General features: G+C 43.9%; 1 protein-coding gene across 3 annotated transcripts in view; it reads right to left on the bottom strand.

Annotated features, from left to right (window-relative positions):
• Positions 1–11,444, bottom strand: part of PARP8 (poly(ADP-ribose) polymerase family member 8) — a 144,899-nt gene extending 133,455 nt beyond the window's left edge. Inside the window, exons 1-3 of one of the 3 annotated variants that reach the window (XM_040977524.1) lie at positions 11,212–11,444; positions 11,021–11,122; positions 10,035–10,089 (exon numbers count right to left, since the gene is read on the bottom strand). In XM_040977524.1, coding sequence (XP_040833458.1) covers positions 10,035–10,089; positions 11,021–11,122; positions 11,212–11,323 — 269 coding nt within the window. In that variant the 5' untranslated portion in view covers positions 11,324–11,444. Of the gene's footprint in view, positions 1–10,034; positions 10,090–11,020 lie in introns of all 3 variants that reach the window. The other 2 variants (XM_040977522.1, XM_040977523.1) reach the window with 2 other exon arrangements.
• Between the last annotated feature and the right edge of the window lie 2,737 nt (positions 11,445–14,181).

Below are 14,181 nucleotides of genomic sequence, written 5' to 3'. Positions count from 1 at the left end.
TGTTAAATTAGTGTCATAGAAAGGCAACACACAAAAAAAGGTATATTAAATCAAATAAACTATGATTTGAAAAAACTAAGTTTAAATTTTTTCTTGGCTCAAGTGTCATCACTTTGAAGCCACATTCCACTAAGCATATTCAATTTCATTGAAATCACCTGATGGGCACTCACTGACGTCACCTCCTAGGCTGATTTTCTCAGACGGATGTACTACTCCGAGAAAGAAGAGATGATTTGGCTTAGAGGGACTTATTCAAACTTTTTCCTTAGCTCACTAAAAATACATTTGAGCTTTCGGTATAGGAATCGTTTCAAATTCTGTGGTGATAATAAAGTAATGGCTGCTTTTCAGCTGGAGGGCCTTTCCCTCCGCACACTAACCAGGGTGCATTCTAATGAGAAATGATGACGGCATCACCCTTTATCTGTGGAACACATTTTAGTATGCAGCCTCTGTCTCCCAGTCGGTATCTAAGACTTCATTCTTAAGAAGATCAATGACAATGACACCTAATGACTGACAGCGCGTTATCACAATCAAGAATTCACTCCATCAAGTTTGTGCACACTGACTTCCAAATAAGAGCCCCAGAACTTACTGGCTTCTGCCAACTTGCTTGTGAAGGTCCAAGCGTGTCCTGGATCACAATCTGTGAAGCAGGCATCCAGGAAAATACCTACTGTGTGCACGAAGCATGTTAAATCCACCCCCCGTCCCACGTCCACAAGAGTGTGTTTAGAGCACCGTCTTCCTTGTCCACGCACGTGTTGCCAACACTGATGTCTGGCTTTCTCAAGTTCCATCACTGCCAATACCGACCAAAGGGGAATGTGCATCCTAACTCAGAAAAATCCAAAAGTGCTTTTAAATGCTTTACTGCATTTCTCATATGGTCACTAGGGGCGATGATTTTCTAAATGGGTATCTTCATTGATTTTTTTTTACGTGTAATTTATCAAAGAAATGAAATTAGATAAATTCCAATTGCAGATTTCACCTCGCCATGAACTCCAAAAGCATTTTCCATCACAGGCTGTTCACTATGAAGCTCTACTGCAGTCAGAGTGACAGAATTAAAGGGGACATAATCAGTCCTTCGGCTATACAACATCATCATCTATCGCAAATGCGTCCTTATGAGACTGACTTCCAATCACGAACCAAAGAGGACTCTGCAGACTTCAAGACTTCGATGAGTAATAGCTGAGAAGCTTTCTCAGCAATGGATTCAATGCAGCCAAAGAGAGAGTGAATGGACCAGAAAAATAAACCCTCGTGTAGGAGTTAGTGGCATGAATGCCAAATGCATTTTTACCAGTGTTTCCCTGGTCATAATACAACTTCCATAAAACTTGCTGAAAATAGATTCTTGAGGCCTCCCTGTGAATCAGTTACTTCCATTTCTATCACATTGCTGTTTACCCTCCACAAAAAAAAAATATTTTTAATGATGAATACTCAGAGTTTGCCAAAGTGTTTTCAACAAAACAACTCTCTTGAGATGTTCCAGATCTGCAACCAAGTCAGTTTGAAAAACCCTGAATACTTCATTCACCTATTGGATATGCATAATATACAAAGGCTCTGAAAAAAAAAAACTAACCATTAAAATGTTTAAGCATTTCCAAGCCATAGCTGGTTTCATACCTAACATCATGTTAAACAGTCTAGGAAATACTAGCACACAACATGGGAATACTATTGCTCCATCATTTAAGGAATATTGGAAAATATTCACTATATTCTAGTTACTTAGACATTGGAGTTCTTGCCCCAATCCCTAATTCTGTACTTTCTTCTGCATGGCCATTTTTTAACTTGACTTACAAACACTTTTATGCAGCTCTGTGCTTAACAATATTTTTGTTATCCATTTTGTCTGTGCTTGGTTCTTCACAGATCAGAGAGGCAACGAATGCAGCCATGTTAATATCTGTCTTAGATATTTTAAATGTGGCCTGTGGGCTAGTGTTCAGGTTCAGATAGTGATTCTTGAATAACTAAAGCATGTACTTCCTAAAGCAATAAAATAATGACAAAAATAACAACGATACCACTTATGATGCTCAATGTACACAACAATGTTTAGAAACAATCCGACTTTCAGGGAAATCAACTAGCAACTAATGTTCTGCAAATTCCACCATGGGGAAAAATGGCCCGACTGAACAAAGGTCTGAGCAGGTGTTTCCCTGGTAAATGTAATATTCAACGACGTGTCACCCTCTGTTTAATTCCAAGGCTTTATCAGCCAAAAATCGCTCATGAAGATCACTCATATGAAAATAAATAACATTCAAGGCATTTAGTATTGGTGTTAATCAGCAATGAAGGTGAATAAACTTTACATTCCCATCCTGTTCCCATCAACTTTCATTCCTCATTTTGTTCTACCCAGGCTATCACACAGTCCTCTGTTGCATAAATACGTCAGATCTCCTAGTGAACAGAAAAGTCCTTTGTGGGCACAGATAAGATTAAATGGACTAGTCTTTGTGATAATAAAAACCATACTGCTGATATTCAAACCAACTGTTCTATGCAGCACAGACACTATCAGTCTATAAATCTGAGCAGCTATATTGTAAATTAATGCAAACGACTGCAAATGGAGAGAGGGGCTGAGCAAGCAAACAGGAGCAGGACAGTGATTGGAAGCCTGAGAAACATACAGGGATGGGCAGGAAGAAAAACGGATCTTCTGACCCAAGAAGGGTAATTTAAGATTGTATGAAGAAAACCACAGTTTCATTTGGAAGCTTCTGAGCAGACAAATATGAGTAAATTCATGACTAAAGAGGACAAGCATAAATGAGCCAGATGAGTCAGAGGCCAATACTGAAAACTTTTCAAAACCACTGGGTCAAGTGATTAATCTAAGGCCAACAGAACTCGGACTAAATGTTGACATGAGGTGAAATGCAAATTCTGTCAGTGACTGCCCAGTGAAGGTAGGTGGAGCTTCTAGAATGGGGAAAAGGAAGGTGGGCTATGTGAAATTCTAGACTGTAATTCACACTTACGTCTCCTAAAATAGACTACTGACCAGACAAAAACTGCAGAGAAGCGTCTCTCAAAGGAGAAGCAGGGACTGCTGTGTTGAAGCGAAGACAGAAAATCCGCAGTGGAAGCGTCCATATTTAGTGAGATAATAGGAATCCTACATCTTGTCACAATGAAACTGGGATTAAAAAAAACCACTTACCCATTTAAAAAAAAAAAAAAAAGGTATATCACACTTGTCTTTCCTGGAGAACACAGAGGGTGTGATTTCAAAAATTTACAAAATGAAAATAAATAAAACTTTTTTAAAAAATTGGAGAATGGGTAAGAGGAAGATGGTATTCATCATTAACTTGACTAAAAGCTAAAATGATTCGACTAAACCAGTGGCTAAATTCACAGAGCAACATATACTCACAAAGGCAAGAGCTACTGAAAAGCAAATGTAGCAGAGAATTACAACATGTTTTTAGGATTGATGAAGGAATTCAAATTGATTAGCTAAATGTTGACGTAAGGGTTCCACAGGCAATGTACACAATGTTCCAACCAGCATGCTTTCCACTGGCCTCAGGCACGTCCCTTGCCGTCCAATAGATCTTCAGCACTGTATCTGGAAGACTTTCTTTAACAATCTTTCCCCAATCCCAAACATTCCCCACTACCCAAGCCATGCTAGTTTAGCCAACACCCGTTATATCCTAACCAAACATTGACTTAAACTGAAATATATTTCTGCTTTGCCTCTGACTAATTACTGTACTGCAACTAAATTCCCCAAAGCCTGTTTCTTTTCTGATAGAAAGTACAATAGCTGGTAAAATAGCCTATATGTTTCAAATACAGGAATGACATAACGCAGAAAAAGACTGTTACAGACTATGCTCAATAAACCTCATTAGTAGTATTGTCTCAATCCATGAAATATATGGAGCTGAATTTTTTTTTAATGCATAACCTTCAACAGAGTTATATCTCTGTTAAATTGGTGGTTACTTTAGGTCAGTGGCTTTAAAATTCATTTACCAATGAAATCGTGATCAGAATAATTTTTATACTAAAGAACAATCCTAATTTAAAAAGGGACCCCACAACCCAGATTCTCACCGATTCATCATTTTTCATCCCACCCTTCAGTCACCCAACTCCAGCTTTAAAGTGTCTTTCAAGCATCCAACGAACACAGTTTTTTTAAATCCATATTCTCTGTGTGTATATATATATATATATATAAACTGGTAGAGCATAAAATCATGGTGAATCCTCACTGCAAAGAGGAACATGCTAATTTTCTACTTTAAAAAATGATCACTCTTTTTATTCTGACGCCTTGAAGAACACTTGATGGTGTCAAAATAACCACATATTACAGAATTTCTAGAACGAGCACTTTCCCACATCCTTCACACTGAAAGCCGAGAAATCTTGTTCGAATGATGCAACAGTTTTGGTTTTTTTTCACCCTCCCTACTCTTCGTCTGTGCCCACTCTGACATCACTGTTTAGAATGTCCAAAGAAAACGGATGGTCTTTCACAAGAAAGCTTTGGGTCTCGCTTCATGATCTCCTCCTGAATTATGGAGTCACATTTGTGCGGTCCTAAGGTGGGTAAGAAAGTTTGCTTGATGAGGCCGGCATTGTAGTGTAATGAGTTAAGCTTCTGCCTGCAATAATGGTATCCCATATGTATACAAGTTCAAGGACCAGCTGTGTCACTTTCAACCTAGCTCCCTGTTAATGCACAAGTGAAAATATCTGATGATGGCCCAAGTACTTGGGCCCCTCTACCAATGTGGGGGGCACCTGAGAAGTCCCAGGCTTCTGGCTTTGGCCTGGCACGGCACTAACAATTGTGGCCATCTGGGGGCACGAACCAGAAAATTAAAACTCTTTGTGTGTGTGTGTGTGTGTGTGTGTGTGTGTGTGAACTCTGCCTTTCAAGTAAGTAAAAGCAATTTGTTAAAATGTCTGATTATCAATGTGCTATTTACTTTTTACATTTAGAGCTCCAACAGTCAGGTGGGCTACAGTGCTCTCCATGGCCTATTGCCCTCAACAATTGCATTATCTGACCTCCCTTCTAAAGCACTAAGCTCGTGACCCAGAGAACAGGACTCATCACCTGGACGGCCAGCCTCTGTCACTCTGGATTACTGTAAGTTTTCACTGCTAGTGCCATCACCATACTGGGGTTTTTGAAGTTTGAATATTGCCATAACCAGTCCCTGAGGCTACGGAATTTCTTTTTGCTTGCCAGAATAAGCTTTAGCATTCTTTTTGGACATCGCCAAACATTTATGTATTAGTAGCAGTGACAGGGAACAGCAATGAGTCTGTCAGAGATAGTTCTTCAAGAGCCTCACAAAGAAAAGTGAGCAGTCATTTCCAATGCAGATGGTTCCCAGCTTACAATGGTCCCATTTAGGATGCCTAAGCTTTACACCACTTCAAAGGCAATAAGCATTCACTAGAAAGCATACTTAAATTTTCCATTTTGTCTCTTCTCCTAGACTTCCAATATATGCTAGGGTACTTCCTCATACTTTCCTAAGAGTAAACAATCCACACCTCAATATACTGCGTTTCAAAGGTGAGGCGTTGTAAGTGCATTTTCAACTGATGATATTTTCAACTTACCATAAGTTAACCAGAGGGGTATCTGGATAGGGTGATAATATGGTTATAGAAACACCTAACAGAATCATAGCAGAAGCATATGCCAGGAAAACCTTACAGGGTAATCTGGCTTAACAAGATCTCAACAGTCAGGGCTGGCTAGAGATAAGATGGGAGAGGATGAAGAGAGAGATTTCAGAAAGCATGCACGAAGACAGGCCAGGCCAGAAAGAAAAAAGCAGCATGTTCTCTGGAGGAATGTTGCAGTACTATCAGTCGCTCCAAAACAATCATCTGGACAGAAATTCTACAATAAGGAGGATACATTTCACCAGGCACCCAGCTACCCATGACCACATCGAAGAGCGTCTGTTCAGACAATATAGAGTACACTCTGGCAGCCAACTCCAAACATGCTGCCAAACACCACATTTCTAATCTTGTAATAATTTTTCATATAAATATTAGAATTCTTGCCATGCACAGTCATATTCCTTCACTGGGAAACTCCCAGTTTTAAAACAATTGCCTTATTCTCATATCTTTTCTTTTCAAAAGCATTAATGTTATATTTCTGGGCAAAAACAATGAAGTTTCAAATATAATAGTTGGATATATATATCTCATATGCAAACAGACACATAAAAAGTCCAGGGGTAACTTCTACTGTACTAATAGATAACGAGGGACATTGTATATTTTATTTTCTTCTTTTTGGTATATCTCTTTTTATTTTTATATAATAAATGATTCCTTGTGTATTTTGAAAAGTCCAGAGTTCTAGTTTCACAATACCTTCTTGCCTAAAACTCATACTGAGGGACTCGCAGGGCAGGGTGTGACCAGGCCGGGAGGGCTCCCAGACTCACACCTTTGGAACCTATCAGCTCCAGGGATTCAGCCTGCTTCCCTCCTCCCTCCATCACCATCCCTATACACCTCATCCTTCTGTTTTTTTTTTCCATCAAACCAGATTGCAAATGAGATGGGGAATTGGCCTCAAATCCTTTGGGTTACAATTGAGTTTACTACTCATCATCCTGCAAGAATAAATAAGGAGGAGTCCACAAACACAACAGAGTACACGCAACTGAGGCTTTTGGGTCAACGTTCTGGTCACACTGCTGAAGCTGCAAGGCTACAGTGGCTAGGAGTCCATGTCAGGCTCCTGGACCACTGATGGCTACAGAGTTGCTCGGGAGTCTGGAAAGCAGGGATGTTCTAAGGATCAGTGCTAGAATGAAGTCATCTGACTGAATATACACTACACAATTTTCAAGCATGTGTTCACCATTGCTAACAATCAAACTCATGATAATTAGAACCTTCTTTCTCCATCAGCAGATATTAAAAATTACAACTCCCAATGAAGTGTCTATATAATTCTTCATTGTCAGAGTGTCTTCCTGCTTAAAATCATCAGGCACTTTAAAGTGAAAGAAGGTGCAAGGTCCCAGAAGTGTGACGGCGCAAGATTTGCAGCTCAGCTCAACCATGAATCAGAGTGAACTTGACTTGATGTTTTCTACATTCAAAGAGGAGAGTACCAACCACCCGAACCTCCCAGCAGAGAAAGCCAGACAAGCTCATTGTCTGAGCTGACCGTCTCCTCCCCTCACTTCCCACCTACAGTCCACCAACAGTTATTAACAGGCACTTTGTCTCTCTAAGGACCACCAAATAAAAGGTCAACATATTAGACTATAGCCAACCTGACGTAATCACCTCTTGGCATTTCCTTTTATCCACAGACACATTACAAAGGTACATTACAAAAATTCTCAATATTAACATGTAAGATCAACCTTTGTTTATAATTTTAAAGTGCAGCTCATTTTAGGAGAATATCAAGAGAGGAAAAGAAATGTTACATTTTATCTACTAAGTGAATGAAAAATTATTCTTGAAATATCTCAATGGTTTAAATGAAAAGGGTAGTTAAACAACATTCAACATAATCATATTGGTTTTCTCCATACGACACTCACTGCCTGCAGAGATAAAATAGGTCTAATTTACTGATTTAAACTCATGAATTGATAAGCACATTAAATCAAAATGGAATGTATTTATTTTCATTCTAAATGTCCGGTTGAAATGTCAGGATGGGAACAATAACATATAGGACTTTGATGTAGGTAATAAAAACAAATATTCTATCATTTGCCATCAGGGACAAACCATAAAAAGATTATTTATGGCACTTCACGAAAACAACTTTTTTGTTTCTTGTACTGCCACATAAGCTTTGGAGAAGAAAAAGCAATCATCTCAAGAGTTTTTCCAGTTGTCTTTCTCTTTAACAGGCAGTTCCACATTAGCTAGACAATTTCTAAGTAACAAGGGACCAAAGAAATTATTTCCCCTTAAATTGGGCTATACAGAATAAAGGCAGCACCTCTGGCCTTACCCACGGTACTTGTACCTTGGGGAAAATCTGTATTACTTTGACTCACTAACACTCTGGCCTTGCTCCTCAGAAACATTCACATCTTCTCTACCTCTAATCTGATAACACTCAATCAAAAAGGTTGATAAAGAATCTTAACTACAGCATCTAACAGATCTTAGACATGAAGTGTGCTACTTACTTCCCTCCCTGTTCAGAGAAGCAAAGCATGGCCAAAAGAATAGCAGTATTTTGCAGAAATTTAGAAAACTTGTTAGTTGACTAGTCTTGCCAAGGGTTTTCCTGACTACATATCTCACTGAGACAAATAGCGACATGTAAAAACAGTCGCCGGCAAATACTCACCTGATCGCATGGGAAAGTTTTAATAGACTGATGAACTAATTTAACTATTAAAATCACTTCCAAAGGATAACATTCCTATACCATCACCTCTGGATCCGCCGCATGGGCACAGCATCAATTTGATCAAATCTCTAACTCACTTCACATGGACTCTCAATTACAAAGATAGTACAATACTATGTGTTAGCTTTTCACTGCGGAAGCAAGATAGCAAAGGCAAAAGTATGGAAGGAAGAAAGTTTAGTGACTTCCTACTTTGAAGGCTAAAAGTCTAAACGGCATGATGCAGGCTCCGGTGATGGCTCCACACTTGAACAGCAGAGTGCATGGGGAAGAAAGATCATGCAGCTTGCCAGCAAGTTCAAGTGCGTGAAAGCAAAAGCAGGCTTTTGCTAACAACCTGGACATACCTTCTAAAGACACACTGTCTAGAATGGAAAGAACTCCCACCAGACCTCGGGTACCAGGCCTTTAACACAAGGGCCTTTGAGGTGGAGGGGGGCGAGGGCAGTTCAACTTCAAAATCATAGCAGGCTGTAATTGACCTCTCTCCCACAAAATACACATTGAAGTTTAGTGATTCATGGTTATATTTTCCACTAGGATATTAGTATACCAATTCTTGGGCTTAGGCCTACTGACAGCTGACTTAATCAGAGCTTTATTGAGGCGTAGAGGGCATCACAGAACCTCAGTGTTTTTAAAGGTTCGTATTAACACCAAGCTTTCTGAAGAGACTCATAGCAGAAAGCGTCTTTTGCAAAAATCTGTGTTCCAAAGTGTCCATCAGCTAAGAGGTAGTTTGGAATGTGGTCAACTGATATTAAGTGCCAAATCCTGGGAGCAAGGCCCTGGGGCGTCCACCTCCATGTTATCCCTGACAGTTCTCATACGTGGCCACTGCACTTGGATTCCACTGTGTTTCTAAAAGGCTGAGAGAATAAAACACTTGCAAGTGAAGACAGCAAGGAATATTTTTAAGTGCTACCAGGCTACTTTTCTTTTGCCTTCTACATGTGCCATACAAAACCAGATTTGGGCTTTTGCTTCACGCTGTTGACCATTCGCCATCAACATGTGTATCTCTCTCCTGTGTTCCCCCCCCCCCCAAAGAAAGAAGTCATTCACTGCAGCTTCATATAACTGTGACTTCTGGCCCCAAATTAGATGTGAAAGCCCAACTAGCATTCCTTGCAAATAAAAAATAAATAAATAAATAAACACTGTATGAAGAACTGGCAGGCGGCATGTTTATTCTAACCTTCGAAAAACATGGCAACGTGCAGCACCAACTCGCCAGGAAAACCTCCACTTGTGAGCAAACTATGGCGTGCCATTGTCCTTTCCGGCACTGCACCCACACTCAGTATTACAGTTCACACGCACTGGACTCTCACGAACCCCTACACGCCTAGAGCAATCTGTCAGTGAAAGTCTGCACGCCCAAGGTCCTGCTCACCGCCTGGAGCCTGGTCTCTGAAACACTTCCATCAAACATATTTCTTTTCCCTCTTGGGACGTGGCTAAAGCAAAGCAACAAGATTTAAACCAAGCAGGCAAGCAAGCAAATAAAATATCCGAACAAGGAACACTCTTCAGAACAAAGGAAACACAGGAGTGTGGACAGGAAATGAAGCAACTCCACACGCATAAATACCTTTTAGGGCCGCCAATGTAGGTGAAAGTGAAGGTGGAGTCAGAGTATCTGAAATCTGAAACGGAAAGTCCTGTTAAAACAGACACTACCCGTGCAGTGGGTTTCTGTTCTTTTTGATCCCAAACCGGGATTTGGGGCCCCAGGTAAGTTGAAGGGAGGCCTGGTCCGGTGCTTGGTAAGCACCGTCTCCCCTCGGCGCCTTAGGGGATGCTCTGCACCCCAAGCCCGGGAGGCCGCCCCCTGCAACAAGTGCCAGGTGCCATAGCAACGGCGGGAATTTCCCCATTGGGGCGGCCGGAAGCTACCCCCCATCGCGCTTGCTCCCTTCCCCAAAGGAGAAAAATGGACGCCTGGCGACCCCCAGACAGGGGCGCTGGGTGCCTCAAGAACCCTGGAAATTTCACTCTTCTTTTCGGGGCAAGATACTGCCAGTCGCAGAGGGGAATCCAGGGAGCCCAAGAGACCGAAGATCCGCCCAGCGCTGCCCCTCCGGGGTCCCTGGCCGTCAGGCGCAGCAGCTGAGCGCAGCGCAGCGCGGCGCAGCAGCTCGGTTCCCGGAGCCGCCGCTCAGCCCATTGCGCAAAGCAGGCGAGTCCAACCGCGGGCTCGGCCGCTGCCGCTCGAGCTGGGAGGCTGGCTCGGACGCTTCGGACATCGACCGGGGACCAGAAACACCATCCATAGCCGGCCCACCCTAACCCCCCGGCACTGGCCACCGGGGATCCGCCTTCAAAACTGGTGGCTGCCCCAGACCTGGGGGAGGGGAAGGGGAGAGGCCAGCGCCCCCTCCCCCTTTGGGCTCCCGCTTTCTTTGCAGACGCCGCGGCCGACGAACCGGGGACCGGGGACGTGCAACCCCCCCTCCCCACCACCACCACCACCACCAACCCCAGCCACACACGTCGCGGTCAGAACCCCGGGCAGCGGGGGGAGCGGGCGGAGGAAGCCGGCGCTGGGTCCGAGGCTCGGAGCTGGCGAGGACCCACCTGCAAACAGGCAGTCCTTTTCGGTTCTGGACTTCTGAATCACGACGTCGATATCCTTCTGAATTCGCTCTTGCCTTGAACACATCCCCATGAAATAAATCCCTGGAAAAGAAGCAGCCGCTGTTTCCACCCCTACCCCACCCCCCCTCGCACGCTTCCAGCTTTCGCAAATATTCAGTGAAAAATGAAACCTCTGGCCGAGGCAGGGGCTGAAAGCGAAGTGGTTTCGGAAGTGATCCCGGGTGTGAGAGGAGGAGGTGGAGGAGGAGGAGGAGGAGGAGGAGGGGGAGGTCGGCTTTGCATTCCCAGATGTGACCGCCCAGCTGCTGCCGCTCGCCCGCTGCTGGATTCCAATTTTTTCTTCCCCTTCTGACAATGGATGGTGATGACACCGAGTCTCACTTTCTCCCTTCCCCCGCCCCCCCGCGCCCGGACCAACGATCCTGGGGTGGGGGGGCGGCCTAGGGTGCTGGGAACGGCCGGCGGGCGCCGGCGAGGGGCGAGCCCCGCTCCGACTCACGCGCGCACACCCCTCGCGGCCCCGCACGCCGGCCTTGCTTCCTTCCACACCCGCGCACACTCGCGCCCGCGGGCGGCGGCTGTGGCCGTGCCCAGGCTGCTGCAGCGCCGCCCGCCAAGCCGCAGACCCTCCCGCGCCCGCCCGCCCAAGTCAGCCGGCCTGGCCGCGGGCAGCCGGGGCTTTAATAGTATCCGCCATCCCCCGGCTCAAGCTGCGTTTCCACACCCCCGCCCTCCCCTCGCGCCGGGAGCCGAGCGGAGAGGTAGGTAAGTGAAGACTCCCTGGGGCGCACAACCTTCCCTGCGCACACCCCCACCGCCACCACTTTTATGAATTCGACTCCACTTTTCAAAAGGAATTATGAGTCATATGGAAAGCCCAAACCGGAGTGGCTGAGAGGAGAGAGAGAGGGGGAAAAAAAAAATCTTTAGAAATTAAATAAATAAATAAGGCGAACAAATCTTCCCTTGTTGCCCCAGCAGGCAAGATGGAAAAAGCCTCCAGACACGCACCCTCCCAGTTCTCTTTAACGCCTAAGGTTTTTCTATCCTCCAGATTGAATTAGCTGAGCGCCTTTGGGGCACACTTCCCAAGACTCCCGAGTTATTAGCTCCTAGGTATTTCTGTTCATTAAAAAATTGGCAGAGCCGGCTGGAGCGTCTCGCCAAACGATGGACATCTGTTCGGCTTGTTTTTAAAAGTCACCTCTTTTGCCATTGGGCCAAAGGCAAACGCCTACAATCTTAATCAGAAACGTGATGCTGCATAGATTGTCACTTTCTGTTCTACTCATGTCTGGGTGGGGGGGACCCCACCTCTGTTAACCGCCAGTACTGTGGCTAGGCCTCTGATGGGACGAGTTGCTGGTGGCTCCGCTGGTAGACCACATCTCCTGTATTGCGTGCCCAGAGCCTTGTGCCAGTGTCTGGAGGGTGGCTGCATGCATGAGAGGGGCCCTCCGGACACTTGGTTTCAATGAGCTTCTTTCAGACTGCCTCAAACCCTGAGCCAGTCCAGGGTCCCTGTGCTAGTTAGGAGTGTAGCGACGGCTGTCACCCTGGATGGATTCTTAAGATTCAAATAGTCAATGGAAACGATGTATCATCGTTCTTACTCCTTCATCTGGCAGAAAAGAAAACATTGTGAAATGATGTGGACAGCCGTAGTCGCTGCGAGTTGCCAAGGAGGCAGAGCTCTGCATGCCCAGGACGAGTTCTTGCTTTTCTGGCAGTCGTGATCACCAGGGGCTGCCACTGCCTCCCAGTCCTCCCTGGACCTGCTTGCTGGCCAGCATCTGTTAGACTTCCTGAGCTGTTGTATTGGACAGTCCCCTTGGCTACCACAAGCGCTTTGTTCCTTTGCAAGTCACCACTGAGTATCACATATTCCCATGGCAGGTAATAATATCTGGAAAGACATAAAATCCATTAACCTTCCAAAAAAAAATGCTTATAACTATCCCTAAAAAGAGGCCTTCCTGTCAATCAATGGTTTGAAACAGCTTAAAAGCCACCAAGATGTTTTTTGTATGGTGGACTGGTACTTTGCTCACGCCTCACGAAAGGCCTTCCTGTGAAGTGCCCCATATTTGACTAATATTTTTTTTTTTCCAGCTCCACAACTGCCTTGTTTTTACTAAGCAAAGCTAACCTCACTCTCTTTATGCCCTTAAGGTATGATATATTTAAATATTTTTACATGTTAAGGAGTAAGATAAGAAGTAAGAAACTAACCTCTTTATCCTGCTTTCATTTCTGCAAGTCTCTCCAGTAAAATTCATGCCAAGAAATCAGTGTGCCAGGCTAGATCTTTATGGGATAATTTTTTCAAACTCTGCCTACAGCCAGTGTCCCTTCTTAACCATGCCCCTTGGTGTGTGCCACATAGTCACCTTACACCTAATTATTTAAGGGTGACTTTTATTAAAAATTATATCCCACTTTAAGAGGGTTCTATCATTGGTACACGAAGCACACACACATTCAATAACACCAATATAACAGGCCCATCATCTCTGTGTTAAGTTAATGAAATTCAACACTGACAACGAGGAAGTGCTCAGATTATTTCCTATGGTAAATTGAAGATGATCATTTATATCTTGGCTGATGTTGTCTAGTCAAACAGTTTGGGAAAATGATACCAAGGCAACAGGGATGATTTATTCAAGCAAAAATGCAAACGTCTTGTCTATGCTGAAGGGGCTCTACCTGTGGAAGTACAAGGCAATGGACATGTGGCCTTAAGTGCAGCAGTGTGATGTGAATATTAACTAACCTCTCCCATTTATCCAGATCTTACCAGGAGCTTTACATACGATCACTCATTTAATATTCACAGCTACTCGTCTAGATAAACATAGCTGTTCTCATTCTGCACCCTTCTCAAAATAAAATAACTTAAGAACAAAAAGAAACAGTAACACCTCTACTGTGGGTCGTGGATTACAATGAACTTTTTCCTTTCTCTAAACCTTTGGAGCAGTTGGACTTAAGTTTAAGGAAGATAAATGCTCAAAAGTCTCCATGGGAAATAAACTGGCTGTGCCAATGGCTGCAGGCCAAGAGGGAAGCCACCAAGAAACCCTATAATGGATTTTAAGGGAAGCCTGAGACCTACTGGTTCTCAAAATAGCCTCAGC

Source organism: Ochotona curzoniae, unplaced genomic scaffold (genome assembly GCF_017591425.1).
Source record: "Ochotona curzoniae isolate NIBS_2020 unplaced genomic scaffold, NIBS_Ocur_1.0 contig_2754, whole genome shotgun sequence".
NCBI classification, from domain to species: domain Eukaryota; kingdom Metazoa; phylum Chordata; class Mammalia; order Lagomorpha; family Ochotonidae; genus Ochotona; species Ochotona curzoniae.
The sequence above is the reverse complement of the archived record's forward strand: the minus strand, read 5'-3'. Positions and strand labels throughout refer to the sequence as shown.